General features: G+C 43.1%; 1 protein-coding gene across 1 annotated transcript; it reads right to left on the reverse strand.

Moving 5' to 3' along the window:
- Nucleotides 1-5305: 5305 nt before the first annotated feature.
- LOC109473656 lies at nucleotides 5306-10046 on the reverse strand. Its single transcript, XM_019773596.1, has 3 exons — nucleotides 9328-10046; nucleotides 7640-7824; nucleotides 5306-6784 (listed from the first exon to the last, which is right to left on the reverse strand). The coding sequence occupies exons 1-3, from the start codon at nucleotides 9970-9972 to the stop codon at nucleotides 5524-5526; spliced, it is 2091 nt and encodes a 696-aa protein (XP_019629155.1). The 5' UTR covers nucleotides 9973-10046; the 3' UTR covers nucleotides 5306-5523.
- Nucleotides 10047-16835: the final 6789 nt, after the last annotated feature.

Raw genomic sequence — 16835 nt, forward strand, 5'->3', positions numbered from 1 at the left:
TACTTGCCGCATTTGGAAGATGACATCAATAAACATAATTTATTCAAATCATTACCTCATTTTCATAATCAATTTCAAAAAAGGTATGACTTCGTCAGTCGGAATGGTTAACATCATTTGGCAAAGGTATGAGGTCGTGGAACTCTTTTAAAATCAACCCACTAGTCATGCTAGTAGTGCATTATAAAATTGACAATCATCATCATTAAGTTTCTGGGCATCAAAGATTCACCTTGCGTAAAAACTAGAGAGGACAAAAATTTACCTTGTGAAGTTATCGGGAGTGGTGACACTGCGGACGGTGTTTCCTCCGGGAAGCCATTGCTTGACTACATCATGAATCATAGAAATGAATTCAGAATGAGCAGTCTGCCAGGTTTGTTTATTTGTTTGTTTGTTTAATTTTACCAGCTGCAAAAAAACTTCCGTTTTGCAATGTGTGTGTGTGGGGGGGGGGGCTCAAATATAAATCTTCAACATCCACTATCGTGTGTTATGAAAGTCACTCGAGTTGACACAGTAGTGCTGTGGTCAATGCAGATATATTTCTACTTCTACTACTGTTGAACGACAAAATTCTTGCACCATTTGCTCAACTACTATTAATATGTTTGTACTCTGTACTCTTTGGTCATTTCCCTCCACGTTCGTGATGAGGGGAAACCAAATCCCCAAGCATACTGTCACTTATTAGCGTAACAGGGACGGCCTGTTGCACTGGGCGGGGGGAAGCTGAGCTCCCGAAGACACAGCCTGCCTGAACACCCCAATATCCCCAATCACGTAAGACTGGATACCAGGCTATCTTTAAGTATGACATAACGTCACAATTCGCTTAGTGGATAAGAGTGTGACATAACGTCTACAGATCGAATCCACTTACCGGGGACTTCTGATCGGTCACACTAGATCTCTGGCAGCAGACAGAGCAATGGGTGTAGGTAGTGTCTAGTGTAGGCTGACCAGGGGTGTAGGTAGTGTCTAGTGTAGACTGACCAGGGGTGTAAGTAGTGACCAGTGCAGAGTGACCAGCAGTAGTGGCGGTGGACAAAGCAACAGTCGGCTGCAGATGGGAGAAATTGTTCTATTAGCTGTAATAAAACATTGATTCGATCGTTGTTAATACTTTTGGTTTACAGATTGCCAATGCAAAGACATCTGCGATTTTTCTTGTGCAATTTTTCTCGTTGATATTATCAAATAAAAGGATAGGACGAGCAGTAATCATATCATACATTTGCTGAAAAGTCTCGAATGTTAAGGATTTGCCTTCGATTCGAAATAATTAATAAAACCGGGCGGGGTGTGAGAAAACTAAAACGTACGGACCAATCTATGTATGAGACGAGACATGAACGTACGTGACATAATACGTCTGTGTGCAAGACGTCTACTGATCGATAGACGTAAACAATTAGGCCACAGCAAGTAATATTCATGGATGACATCAGTGCGCGCGTTAATTTTCGCCTGATTTTGGAGAAAAAAAAAACAAATTTTGTTGCCTTCTGACAGTGGTCAACATGCCAAAAAAAATGGGCAAAGATGTCTTTTGCCATGCCAGAAGGTGGATGGCAGATAAAGAAAGGAGACAAGAAAAGGCTCTGATTTAATGTTTTGTTTCTTACTTTGACGCAGTACCAGTGATATGTGATGCTGGCTGTGTATATGTGATATTCCCACTGTACACAAAACCATTTTTACAATGATTGAGTCAAAATTTTAAAATGTAGGAACCTTGTTTATTTCAGCCAGTCTTGTTTTTTTTCGCCCGCTCGCATTAGATTTGGAGTCTGTGGAGGATGTCATCCATAAAATTTACTTGGTGTGGCTTTCCTTAAAAAAAAGAGCTACCAAAACAAAGTAGCTTATCGACAAGGGGAGAAACATTGTGTGTTTGCGTTCAGACTTTCGGTCGGGGGAGACAACTATAGTAAAGAAAAAAATTAATAAAGAAATGAATAGTAACCGTATACAAACTGGGAAATCTAAAGCACGGACGAAAGACCTCACCTTTTGAACATCCTGCATCATTCTTCTGAAACACAACCCAGCAAAGGTTCCACCGAATATTAACAGCACCAGAATGGTGTTCATACAGCGATAAGAGAAGCCTGAAAAATCACCTATCACTGCACCCTCAGAGTGTTAAGACAATTATTGCCAATCATATAAAAACGAAGAAGACAACAATGTTGCCCAAATAAACCTTACCAGGACTCAAATCTTAATCAACGAAAAGCAATGCTCAGACATAAATATTGATCACCAATATCAAATCCTATTTACCAAGTCATGGATAAGAGAAACTTTTCTTAACATGAGAGAACACAACATATTTCATCCATACCATGGTATGTACTGAAATATTATCATAGAGAATTCAAATCTATTTAAAGCTCATATTATTTTGTTCTAATAAACACAATGACTTAGGTAATAGTACTGCATTTATCAAGCTTGATTTTAATGATTTCATGCAGAATACATACATAACGGTGTCTTTGACAAGCTTTAAAAAATCAAAGTGAGATGTCCATTGTATCTTACCACAATGTCGAGGTGGAACTGCTCGACCATGATTTGGCACATTCATTGGGTGTGGGACCGGGGCGGCATGGTTGACTCTGTGATTTGGACCAGGTGCAGTGGACGGGTCTCCGATGTTTTGTATGTTACTCTCATCTCTGCTACTAGAGACTGAAGCATCAGCGCTAGTTGATGGCTGACATTCTACTCTTGGGGTACCACTACTACCAGTACTACTGGTTAAGTTTGGAGCATCTTTTCTTATTTTAGACGGATCGTTGGTTTTGGCCCCTTCATGATCAGGCTTAAAAGACAACAGCTGATCTTGGCACCTGTATGCTACAGCGTACGGTTGAATGTTACTATCATCAAGGGAAAGGCTATTAGGTTGTTTTTTGCTACGCGTAGCAACACGTTTGGTGGATATATCAACGTTATCGACGTTGGTTTTGGAACCTTCATGATCAGGCTTAAAAGACAACAACTGATCTTGGCACCTGTATGCTACAGCGTACGGTTGAATGTTACTATCATCAAGGGAAAGGTTATTAGCTTGTTTTTTGCTACGTGTAGCACCACGTTTGGTACATATATTAACGCTATCGTTGGTTTTGGCCCCTTCGTGATCAGGCTTAAAAGACAACTCATCATCTTGGCACCTGTATGCTACAGCGTTCGGTTGAATGTTATTATCACCAGGGGAAAGGTTATTAGGTTGTTTTTTGCTACGCGTAGCACCACGTTTGGTGGATATATCAACGTTATCGACGTTGGTTTTGGAACCTTCATGATCAGGCTTAAAAGACAACAACCGATCTTGGCACCTGTATGCTACAGCGTACGGTTGAATGTCACTATCATCAGGGGAAAGGTTATTACATTTAGCTTGTTTTTTGCCACGTGTAGCGCCACGTTTGGTGTCGCCTTGTTTTTTTGGGTCGCTATCTTTTTGTGCAGCGGACTTGGAAACTGTTTTGGTTTGAACGTTTGGCTTTTCTGTATTGTACATCGGATTAGGACATTCTAAATCTAGGTCGATTCCAACGGACGTAGGATTTGGCTCCAGGGCTTGTTGCCCGAACATTGGGTATGAGTGACTCGCCATTTAATTCTTAGTGTCAGTTGACAACCCCTGTAGCAATACAAGCACAGGAATAAGAAGCGAACGACAGCATTTTAGTGCACAATCGTGTATACACAAAAATGTATATAGTACAGGAAAGTGCAAAACTAAAACTTCACACCATGGCCAATGTACTGATACGAATATATTCGCATTTAAAATATGAATATTAATAAAAATATATAGAGGATATCTTGATAAACGAACGAGAGCATTTTAGTGCACAATCGTGTATAGTGTTTTAGTGCACAATCATATATAGTAAAGGAAATTGCACAACTAAAACTTAACACCAATGTACTGAGTCTCAAAAAAATTCACTCCAGGTTATCCACTGTGTCGTTTGGAAATTCAGCTTTTAACCAATGGTAATAGAAGCGATTCCGTTTCATTGATTTAACAATAGCAAATAACATCACAGCTTATACATGACGTAATACACTTTTGTTCTGAAATATCTCCATGACATATATCAATGATTTCACAAAATCTAAACATTTCAAGGTCTCATCAAGACCTACCTACCCACCTACCAAGTATGAAGATAATCAATTTAAGTCTTCTCGAGTTATCGTGTTTACAGACAGACAGACAGACACACACACACACACACACACACCCAAAGACACGAACGCCTCTGAAAACATAACCTTCTTGGGGAAGGTTATATGAGGTCTTTTGTACTCACTTTTTGTGGACTTGTATGTATGATATCTGAGGTTGCCTCTAGGATCAACACAGACACTTCTTCTCTCACAGAAAATGGTTGAATGATGCAAACTGATTATAAGAAGTGTTTTTTCTGCAAAGGTTGGGACGAACCACTTTTTTGCAGGGAGGCAAGCATCGACTGTGCTTGTATGAAATTATATTTTGTGGATATAAGATCTTACTTTAAAGGGTAAATTATAATTTATTTTTAAAAAGCCACATTGGGTACATGGGTTTATGAGAAAATTAGCTCAGCAACCATGGTGGTAGTCTAGAGAAAAATTTTGAAAACTTTCAGTTGACGCTTGGAGTCGAATGTTTTAAATGGATCTGTCAACCATTTTAGGCGAGGAGGCGACAGACAAATGAAATCAATAAATTTATGCAATTTATTGCACAGCACTTGACAAACACTGCTACAATCTGATTAGTTTTATCCAAGTTTTGCGTCAGCAGACAAATCCATATTTTTTTTCAAAACAGTCCAATTAAACTTTAAGCAAAAAAACCTGACCATGTGTATGACAAAACTAAGGCCACAGCAAGTAATTTTTATGGATGACATCAGCTCGCGCTTTAATTTTCGCCTGATTTTGGAAAAAAAAACAAGAAATTTTGTTGCCTTCTGACAGTGACGAAAATGGGTAAAGATGTCTGTTGCCATACCGGAAGGTGGATGACAGATGACTATAAAGAGAGGAGATGAGAAAAGGCTTTGATTTACATGTAATGTTTTGTTTCTTACTTTGATGCAGTGATATGTGATGTTGGCTATGTATATGTGATGTTCCCACTGAATCAAAACCATTTGTACAATGATTGCGTCAAAATTTGAAATGTAGGAACCTTGTTTTTTTTTGGCTCATCTTTTTTTTTTTCTGCCCGCTCGCATTAGATTCAGGGTCTGCAGAGAATATCTGATAATAGAGAATTTGCTGTGGCCTTATTATTCAAAACACATGGTTCAATTCATAACTTGTCTATAACCAATGTCGCTACTTCAGCTCGAATTCCTCCTTCATACCAGTACCAACTGTCCTACATCACAACTGTTTCTTTCTTTCTCTATTCAACGTGCAACAACAATACATGTGGGTGCACTATGCAACAAACTGAGATGTTCCTCTATTGGTCACCTTACTTCTCAACTACATCACAATTCAGTCCAGGTGTTTTGATGTTGTCACGATTGCCATATCCAGGTGAGTCTCTAGCTCCTCTTCCTTGATGTTATCTGTATCAAAACTCAGGTGTGAAGATGTATCTGTATGAAAGTCCATCTCCAGTCCATCTTCCTTCTCAACTTTGATACTAACTGTATCATTACTCGACTGAGATGTATTACTATTAGTGTTGCTATAATTGTTATATTCTACTTTATCCTCTTCCTTAATGTTAGAACCAAGCTGAGGACATGATACGTTTGTGTTGTCAAAACTACAAAGGTTCATCCCATGTTCATCTTCCTTCTCCACCTTAGTACGGACTGTGCCACCCCAAATTAACTGAGAAGACAAGATGGGGCTGTGGTCATCTTCTTGTTTAACAGGAATAGGAACTGCACTTGAACATAGATGAGAGGATGTAATGCTATCATCACAGTCATTAAGGTCTATCTCTAGTTCATCCTTCTCTTTCAAATGTATGTCAAGTTCACCAGCAGTTGGCTGAGAACATGTGTTGCTGTTTTCAGAAGTACTTAAGCCATTCATGTCCTTGGCAGGTTCCTCCCTTGGTCCTGGTACAAGATACTTTCTTCTCTTTGCCTTGTTTGGTGAGTGTGTGTTGCTTGGTTTTTGAGTAGCTGTGAAAGGTGTGGATGCTCCATTCTCTCTCACTCCCACCTTCTCTGGTTGCACTGGATCTGTATCAGTGTCCCCAATCCTCACAAAGTCACAATGACTGTCCTCCTTGCCCAAAGTCTTAGGAAATACTGGCTCATCTTTTTTTGGTTCAAGTACATGTACTTGCTTTCTACACTTCTTATGTGTGGGCGTCTGCAATTCATTGTTTGGTGAAGTCGCAGGCACAGGTGTCGTCATCTCTGTTTCAGTCATATTCTTGCTCTGTGTGAGGCTGGGCTTACAAGTCGGAGGTTGTAAAATCTGTGGACAATTTGCAGCATCATTTACTAGTAAGTCTTGGCTGGTATCTGGAGCTGTATAACCAGGCCCTACGTAATGTACCTTCACGGGCACACATTCGTCTGAGGCCCCATGATCTCTGACAGTTAACCCTTCACTGTCTGTGCCAGACTTCTGAGGCCCAAGCAGCAGGAACCAGAGGAAATCTTTATCACTGCTGAAGCCCTTGTCTGCCATGGAGTCGTTCCACAGAGTCAGTAACCCCCGGTCTAGCAGCAGTGTTTTGTGGGTACTCTGACTGCCCGTGTAGGCTGAAGACTGGTCGCCTTTGTAATACCTGCAATGGAAGAATGAATGACTTTCATTCCTTTCTCACGAGATTTTAAAAATGTGAGGTGCTTATGCTGTAGTTACGGCTACATGTATAATTTTGATGAATTAAAGTCTCCCCTTTTGCCTTTGCCTAAAGTCAGGTACACAGGTACATGTACCTGGCTCAGGCTGGGTGGACGAGGAAAGCTGTGTGAAGTGCCTGTCTCAGGGACACAATACTTGGTTCAGTAGTGCTGCCAGCCTGTCAGAAATGGAACCCTTCTAGGGGGCTTGCATGGTTGGGGTCCCGACAACACTCTACGCTAAATTTTGAGAGCTGGCTATGTATTACGCTGAATTCAGGAAATTTCCCGATTATGCTTTACGATAAATTCCAAGTTGCTACAACCCTCTACTTAGAATTAAAACGGCGAATATGCTCTACGCAAAATGTATCAAGTATGCTCCACGTTGAATTAGAGCGGTCTGTCTACACTCTACGTAGAATTAAAATGGCCAATTACACTCTACAGAAAAGGGCATGCGGGCCCCCTTCTAGCGTCTGTAGTAGTAGTAGTAGTAGTAGTAATACATATATGTATTAGTAGTATACTAGCAGTAGCAGTAGTAGTAGTAGTAGTAATAGTAGTAAGTACATGTAGTCGGACTATTAGCTACTCTCCAAGCAGAGGTTGATGGTGGAAGATCGTTTGATTTTTATATATGGCCTTTTTTTTTGTCTGTAACACTACTCTTGTGGTAGAGACAAAAAAAACGGACCATATATAAAAACGATCTTCCACCATCAACCTCTGCTTGGAGAGTACTATTAGCATTGAATCCATCAATGCCAGATGCTTGATACAAAATGTCATTTTACCTGTCTAGCAGGAACTTGGCCATCTGGTCGTCTGTGAGCCTCAGTGCCTTACAGGCCCCCTTCCATCGGCTGAGCTGACTCTGCAGGTTTACACTCAGGTTCTCGGCTGGCACGTCTGGGGTGTCCTCAGTTCGCTTTCTTTTGGCAGTCTTCTTCACTGAACTGATCAGCTCCACTTCTGGTGCCTGGGAGGAAATTGTGTAGAGCTTGAAACGTGTGCAGTGGATTTACTTTGTGAGGTTACTGCAACAGGGGTGCCAGAGTACATGTATACAGTGCAATTTTACGGAATACAGTGCAATTTTACAGTGCAATTTTATAGAATACAGTACAATCGTATTAGTATAAAGTGCAATTTTACTAATAAAATTACTAGTAAAATTGCACTTTATACTAATACGATTGTACTGTATTCTGTAAAATTGCAAGTTGTACACTAACATGATTGCACTGTATTCCGTCAAATTGTACTGTATATATACTAATACGATTGCACTGTATAATGTCACGTGTATTCAGTAAAATTGCACTGTATACTCTGCTCTGGCACCACTGTGCAAAAACAGCAAACATCAAACCACCGTGAAGGTTTCCCCAGATTCCCTCATATGTTCACCTCTAATCCCTGGCTGTGACCTTCAGGTTCTCGGCCCCCATTTCCTGTGTCTGACTTTTAGACCTTCCTGTCATCACCCCCCCCCATGTGCTGTCAACCTACATGTGCTCTGTCCGGACAAACATACACACAAACCCATGCCAACGCATCGCACTATACTTCCTTCCACAAATGTAAAAAATAAAGGTTTGAATTCCATAATCTTCCTTGACACAATACATTTACCTTCTACAAATTTTCTAAAAGGAGATTTGGGACATGACATCATAAAGCAACATATACTCTATATGCCAGCGGTGCAAACATACCACACTATGCTCATGTCGCTCCTTGGGTTTCAACAACTTAGGAAATATTTGTCCCTGCTTTGAGATCTCATCTTCTGAAAACAGAGTGGGAACGGCGTCGAAGTTGAGTAACGTCCTCGCGGTCGTACTCATCCTTTTCCTCATCTCTGATTCTGAGAAGCAGCTGTGTTCAAAATGTCGTGAACAGACCCGCCAGTTACCGAAGATGGTGTCATCCTGCAGCATCCAACTGAGCCTTTCGGACGTAACGTCGCTGATCGTGTGGCCCCTGATGTTCTCGACCCACCTCTGACGCTGCCGGGCGTTTGTAGGAAATCTATGAAAGGTTACTCCCTTGTGTTTAGTAGCTGTTCCACCCTTGTTGCAAACAACACACCGCACACCCACCATCTTTGTTTTCTTTTTTTCAACTTCCAAAATGGCGGCTGGTGACCTGTGATAGTCTCCCCCAGAATCCTTTTGCAGGCTATATAATTCGTAGAAATTGGCATAAAAAGGGGATTTAATTGGCCAGATAAGGTAGGCTACATCGCCAAATTGGACCCTCGATGGCCAGCTACTTTAATTGGCCAATTAAATCCCCTTTTTTATGCCGACTTCTGCGATCTACCGTCCTGCAAAAGGAGTCTGGTGGAGACTATACCTGTGTGTGACGTAATGAGGTCAACATAACTCGCGGGAAAGCATATGTGGTTTTCTTTCTAAAACATGATCCTACCTCACAATTCTCACTTGTCAAAGCCAGAGGTAACGACAATACGAACCTGTTTTCGACCTCTCTTCTCACGTTGACGATCTGGCGACTCCCGTGTTTTCTTCTCACCACAAAACACGGTTGGAAGGGCTTCCTCAGAAAGAGCGACCTGCACAGGGGTGCACAGTGGGGTTTTGCGGTGTCCTTTTCGCTGCAGTCGGGGTTGCTTGTTGTTCGGCGATCCGCTTCTTCCTGCGTTCTTTAGCTCTTTCAGCCCTGGCTCCTGCCTCCTTCTGTTGTCTTCCTTTCGCATCTTTATCACACGTACCCGTGAATGCTCATTCCTATGCTGATACTTTGAAGGTGGACGGCACTGCTTCCTGTCATTCTCACCCGGTCCCGAGAACAGGGTCGGTACAGCATCTTTCTCAAGTTCCAGGTAAGTTGTGTGGTCAGGGCACAGCTGCCTTTTCAAGAATGACTTTCGCGTGAAGCATCCGGGCTGGAAATGGTCTGAACACACCCGCCAGTGGAAGCCCTTCTTGTGTACTAACTCCTTGATTTTCTCTGGCGTCAGTTTATTTACAAGATTGTTCCTCATGCTGACCAACCACCTGTGTAGCCTATCGTAGTCTCTTGGAAACTTGTGGAAGCTTACGCCGCGCTCCTTTGACGCAGGACCATACCAACAGCCACAACTTGCACAACGTGGCATACCTGCAGCGAGCTACGTACTGGCAGACAGACTGAAAAATGGCGCGCGCTCCAAATCTAATATCTGTTCCAATATAACCGGTGACGTAACAGGTCAAGTCGCAGCGCCGCCTAGCGGACAATCGGGCGCTAGCCTGTCAGATATCACAGCAAGTATGTGCGGGGTTGGCAGAAACCAATAAATCACCATTTACAAATAGGATTTTGGGTGGAAACGCCCCAAACTGAAAGTATTGGATTTGATGACCCACCCCGAGGTGAATATGGTGTTGCCTTGCCAGTTGCTATAACCGCCGAATGAAGCCACCGAGCAGTGAGCACAGCGAACGCGGAGCGGATCTTGGGGAGCGGACGAAAGCTAACAAGGCTGGCACTCAGGCTAGTGTCTCCCTGCATTCAGCAGGTCGTGAGTTCAAACCCCTTTCAGGCCATAAAGAATTTCTATGAATTGGCAATACAGTGAATTCTGTTGGACTTAGCGATGAGAAAGATTTGAACACGACGTCGTGCGGTTATGGGGATGGACAAGTGATACACAGTGTGTATCAAATTTAAAAGCACCATTATCTTACATAGTGGTGATTTCAATATTCTTACATTTACCATGCCCAGCTGTAACCAAATCAACTTTAATACCAAAATGTTACAAAAGTAGAGACGTTTAGAGTTGTCATTTACTTTTTTTAAATACTAGTATTGGAGCATGCCATCTGTAGTGATTCCAGCCCATTTTAACAGATATATATAGAATACAACACGGGGTATTCCGTATCGCCCGAGGTATCGGCCCGACCGCGGGTCGGATCGCCCGACGGCCGCAGGCCGGAGGGCGATCCGACTCGCGGGAGGGCCGGGACCGAGGGCGATGCGGAATACACCGTGTTGTATTTTATTTATATCATACCCACCCAAAAAAACACGCCTTTCAATGCAAGATGAGCCAAAAGTTGGTGCCATTGAACCCTAAACTGCAACAACACCAATTCCAACGTCCGGATTCTGTATTCGAATTTTCGAAAGGGGCACAAGCGGGTAGGGCGAAACGCGTTCGAATCGTTTTATGGAAGCCAGGGAAGCGTTCGATAACGGGTTCCGGACCGGGCCGTACCGTAACGTACGGCCCGGTCCGGAACCCGTTATCGAACGTTATCGCGGCCCGGGTATGATATAATATATATTATCATATAGCCGGGTGACGTTGACCAATCAGAAGGCTCCATTCCACATTCTTTATGTCGCCGTAATGTCACAGAAATAGAGTCAAAATTAATCACCCGCATATGACCTCAGGTGAACCAATAGAACACGGCTCTAGTTCTAAAAAATCCAAAAATAACTTGAGTTGTGTTCCGATGACCTCGGGTGACTCCCATAAGAACACCTGTTCCCTGCCTGTGACCCAGATAAAAGACATAGAACGTGAACTCTACCCAGTGACCTCAGGTGACTCCAGATGGAACAAATATTCTTATGTTCTATTCAGCATGTGCAAAGGGTAAATTGTACGTTGTGTCACTCTTCACTGCATCAGTTTGGATAGGCTATCGTGTAAGCTATATGATAATAGTGTTAATGGCCCGCCCTTTCTCGGTGAATATGGTGTGATAAAGCCTTGTCAGTTCCTATAACCACCTCATAAAGCCACCTCGTTCGCTTCGCTCACTTGGTGGCTTTATTCGGTGGTTATAGGAACTGACAAGGCTTTATCACACCATATTCACCTCGGGGCGGGACATTAACCTTTAATTAGCTGCTTCTAGAACGTCATATTAACGTAATTTTGTCTTTTTCCCCAGCCTCCGACCTTCTGTTCGGAAGATCAGGCCAGAGTTGGAACAGCTGACAGAACAGACCGACTACGTCCCCTCCGCTAGCGGTGTGGTTACCGGTACACCACCAGATGACGCATACTCGTGACGATCATCGTACTTCATCACTAGTACTTCATACTGGCTATGCTATCTTCTCCGCTAGGACACGCTGCTTCAAGTTGGCAGAAGCAGCGTCTCCTGGCGGAAAAGGTAGGTTGTGCACACCTGTAATATAGTATGGTCCCCGCACGACCAGGATCTCCCAAGGAGAAAATGATCGAACGGATGGATGGATGGATAGATAGATGGATGGATGAATGAATAAGCCTTTATTAACATGTCTTGCGCTTTCTGCACCCAGCCCACATGGGTTAAGACACCGGAATAAACTACTAGTACAAAATACAGTAGAGGTACAATTAACCAAAACTGAACAAAAAAGATAAATAGAATAGAATTTGGGGTTAAAATCAGAACCAGGAAAACGGCAGGCTAACGTAGGGGTAGTGTAGCCTCTACCAGGCACCGCGGATCGCTGGAAAAATAGTAGAAATTGGCCAAATAAAGAGATAGTATACCCGGGGTGTTAGACGGCCAGAGAGGATTGCAAATTGGATCCTCTCTGGCCGGCTAACTCCCCTGGTATACTACATGTATCTCTTTATTTCGGACAATTTCTGCTATTTTTCCAGCATCAGCGGTGCCTGGTAGAGGCTAGGGGTAGTGAGTTGGAGTACATCCCTTTCTTACCTCCCTAACCGAAGCTACTAGTGAAAAAACATCCACTTAACAGGTGGTTAGAGTGAGGAACGTCGTGTAAAATACCTCTCTGAAATTAAGGACGCAACGTCTAGCAAGACCAGAAATGCCAAGACTCGAACTCGAGATGACCTCTCGGTCCAGTATCCGCTAGTCTAGCCATTCGGCCATTGCACACCACTCAGAAAAACGTACATGTACTAGCGTATAATCAGAACTTTTTAAAAAAGGCATTCAATGCAATTTCAGGGCAGCAAAACTGGAAATATTGTGAATTACGCTTTATGATATTGACAAATACTGCTTCACTCACTCACTCACTCACTCACTCACTCACTCACTCACTCACTCACTCACTCACTCACTCACTCACTCACTCACTCACTCACTCACTCACTCACTCACTCACTCTTAACATTAGTACATTTGCTTCACATTAGCACATTTGAATCAGTATCTTTATACTTTTGGGCATTTAAACTTGCAGGAACAAGCCCTAAGATGAGTCCTTTATTTTCTGGGTGGTATCCTAAAAATCAGCCCAGGGCCCTTCCGCAACAATTTTCCGTCAGAATGTTGGGTATTTTTGGCCCATGAGGGTCAATATACATTGGGACGGTGTGGTTTCAACGAAGCTAGTCAGCTCTACGCTCCACGTGCAAGAGGATTGAGTGAGTGAGTGAGTGGTTTCAACTCAGTATGTAGATAAGTGACTAGAATATTGACTTCGAAAAGTCGGGTTTCAAGCCCTAAAAACTGCACTGGATGCCTTTAAAACATAAATTCTCCGTGGGGTGTGTAACGGAGGTTTCCGACTAGGATGACGGCTGCCACGTGACTGATGCCTCTGTCCTCGCGATGCCGATGACAGATCAAAGTCCGAAGTTCCTCCACTGTCACAGCCTGGGTACCATCCGGATTTTCGCTCCGCATCGCTCGAAAAAATTGCGTTGCGGAGCGAAAATCCGGATGGTCTTCCACTGTCCGGCAGGTGGACAAAGCGCAGGAAGGTCCAGCATGCCTGTTTCTATGCGTCATCATTTCTAGTCTTCACTAAACACATTTTATTGCTGAAAAATTAGCACAAATTTTGCCATATCTTGCCAAATAAGGTAGATAAATTGTTAGATGAGTTCGCTGTCAATAGAACTAAAATGTGCACACACTGAACTACATGTATGTAGCTCTATAGCTGCCTAACACCTCTAGCAAATTGTTTCCCACCACATTTGGCTAATTTCTTCTATTTTTTCAGCAACAAGAGGAGCCTGCGTCATTCCGGCGGAAGTCGCCGTGAGGGTGGCCGCCGCGCGGACCGTGGGACCCGGCGGGCGTCTTAACCCCGTGTTTAACACACAAAGCGATCCCGTGTTCCGGCTCTTTAGAGTAATTTGTCCCCTTAATTAGCTCTTTCTTTACAACACTTCTCCGCTGAAAAGGTGCGAAGTGGAGGAGCCCCATATTCCTTTGTCGCACCTGCAAGTGAACACCTTGACAAAGAGGATTCGCCCCACCTGGGGGTAAGGGGTTCCGACCCGCGGGGTCACAGAACACGCCGGGCGCGTGGGATCAATTCTGCCGAGCATGAAAAGCCTCATTGACACATCAGGGGCCAAGAGGGTCCGCGACAAGGTCTCGTAACCGACCTGGCGAAACCGATATCAAAATAATCCCCGAGTTTATTTTGCCGCGGCTGTCCGGCGTGCGCTCCCCGGAGGAAGTGATACTCCCCCCGACCACCTGTGCTCACCTGCCCCGGCACATATCCTCCCAGTTTCTCTAGGGAAGAAGGCGCTTTGTTGTATCTGTAACATTACTCCCGGCAACGCGATCTCTCCCTTTGTTCTAAGTTGTGTTGTTATTCTTGCTGGCATTGTTGGTTATCTTAATGGCCATTGTGCGGGTAACTCTTGGGTAAACCGTCTCGAGAGGCCGTGTCAACCCGTCACAGCGGCGTTTTCTACCGCCGGCGAGGACGGTGACAGTCCGCAGGAATTTGAGTTATGCGAACGAGAAGGACGAACAGTTTCCTGAAGACCTCGCGTTGCGAAACTTGAGACGTCTTAGACAATGTTAGATGACAGTTTTTGTAATAGAAGGAATGTGCGATGGTGTCGCGATAGTTCATTGGGTTACAACGTGAGATAAGGAAATGCTGACGCAAACTGCACCTGGAAACGTTTGAAATATTTCCTGTAAAACACTCGACTGGATAAATTCTATTCAGAGACTCATCCTACATGTGTATGAAAGTAAAACAAAATGGATTTTACAATCACAAAACACAATCAGTCTATTACACAACACTGATAGAATAGAATATATTGGTTACAGTTTCAACTACTACTACTATAAACCACTACCGACTGTAAAGTAGGTAGATTCAAATCCACAGTAGCTGGCTGTACGTAGCTCCACAGTTACTGACAAGTGTCCAAATTATATAGCCGCTGAGTACATGTCATCTACGTATACATCTATTTAATAATCTATTTAAGGTGCCGATGCTTTTTCCATCAACTCGACAAGCATTTTCCATTTCTGTCATGTCAAGATAATTGTTTATTTTGCGTCGTTACTTATATATCATTCATTTATCAATGTTAGTCTTCAAAAGACCTCTTCGTGGACTGAAAATAGTAGAAATCTGTGGTAATAGGAGTATGAGAGAGGGGCAACATATTAACACGGCGAAATCATAAAAAGCCCATAGTGGACAGAAAAGATCTCTCACTTCGATGGGACTAATACTACTAGCTAATACTACTAACACTTCTCATATCTGAACCATAACATGATCGGCATAAAAATACATTGTTCTTAATACTGGTCGGTTTCTGCGTCAAATGTGTTAGATGTAAATTTTGAGAACATGGATCTTAAAAAAATTAAGAAAACCCATGTTTTATTTATGTCTACTGGCGGAAGAATTTCGGAATGTGGATGGGTGTTGCCTGGAGGTGGGAAACATAGTTTATGTCATTATACTTCGTTCTACTTCTTAAACTATAACACTTATGTTTACTTACTCATATACTAGTCGCTAACAGCTGCAGACTAACTACACTGGCTATATATAGGAGAATATTTGCCAGGGGAGTTTGGCCGCCTTGCAGGTTTGACAGGCCGCGCAGGGAAAGAAACTACTAGTACCTCCCCGCGGCCGGACTCCCTTGGCCAATTTTACCCTCTTTTTTGCCGAATTCTACGATCCGTATTCCCGTAGAAAGGCCTGGTGGAGTCTACTCATATACAGTCAAACCTGTGCAAGTGACCACCTTTATATAAGGGTCACCTGGCCAATGCCGCATATTGGCGGTCCCCATTGACACAAGCGTTAAGAATCCTGTGACTGAGTAAACCACCTGTTAACATAGACCAGGTTTCATCAGTCCCTGAGCTGTGTCTATTGATCAGTGTTGACTATATTTGTATACTTCGATTTAGATGGGTTCTCTCCTACATCTAAACTTGTAGCACCTGTATCATCGCTTTCGAGGTCCATATAAATCAAACAACCCACATATGATAGAAGAAGTGGCATGGGTAAAGTCGTCTTCCATTGCCTCAAAAGAAGAAGTCAAACCCAGAAAAACTAGTATCATGTACATTGTAGAATATAGTATAATGTTAGACGTAGTCTCACATACCATTGTATTTTGTTTTTGCTTCATATATGTTGTTTGTTTGTTTGTACATGTACCTACAATTAGCCATCGGGCATGTATTTGCAATAAACTTTCCGGCTTTTCTGTAGCATCGTTGTGTTAATATTCTCCAAGCAGATCCCTATCGGTGGCAAACAGACAGTACCAAATTGGCCAGGCAGTATCCATTAGCCAGAGAAGGTCGCCGACCACCGACGGTGGTGGGGTTAGCGCCAAAAAACGGCCATATATAAAAATTAAAAAGGTAACGATCATTCCCCCACAACCTCTGCTTGGAGAGTACCGTTGTGTGTGACTTTCTTTCCACTAAACCGCCAACAACAAGGGAAAGACAATCCCTCCCTCCCCACAATGCGCTGAAAACGAGCTCAGGCCGAGGATCGGTGAAAGAAAAGATTGATACTGCGACGACCATTAGGCGTGGATGCAGGAAATGGCCAGCGTCATCGAATTACAGCCACCTTTACAAGCCGCGTTTCCCTCCGCATAAAACCTCCCGATTGATAGGCCAGTTTTTCTGATGACGTAGCGGAAAGATTTCCTCACTTCGGACACAGGAACTCTTTGATATTCTTGGCTATTTGTTCAGAAGTACAGTTTCTGTAACCCCAACGGAGGTTAAGGAC

This window comes from Branchiostoma belcheri, unplaced genomic scaffold (genome assembly GCF_001625305.1).
Source record: "Branchiostoma belcheri isolate BF01 breed outbred unplaced genomic scaffold, Haploidv18h27 scaffold3, whole genome shotgun sequence".
NCBI lineage: Eukaryota > Metazoa > Chordata > Leptocardii > Amphioxiformes > Branchiostomatidae > Branchiostoma > Branchiostoma belcheri.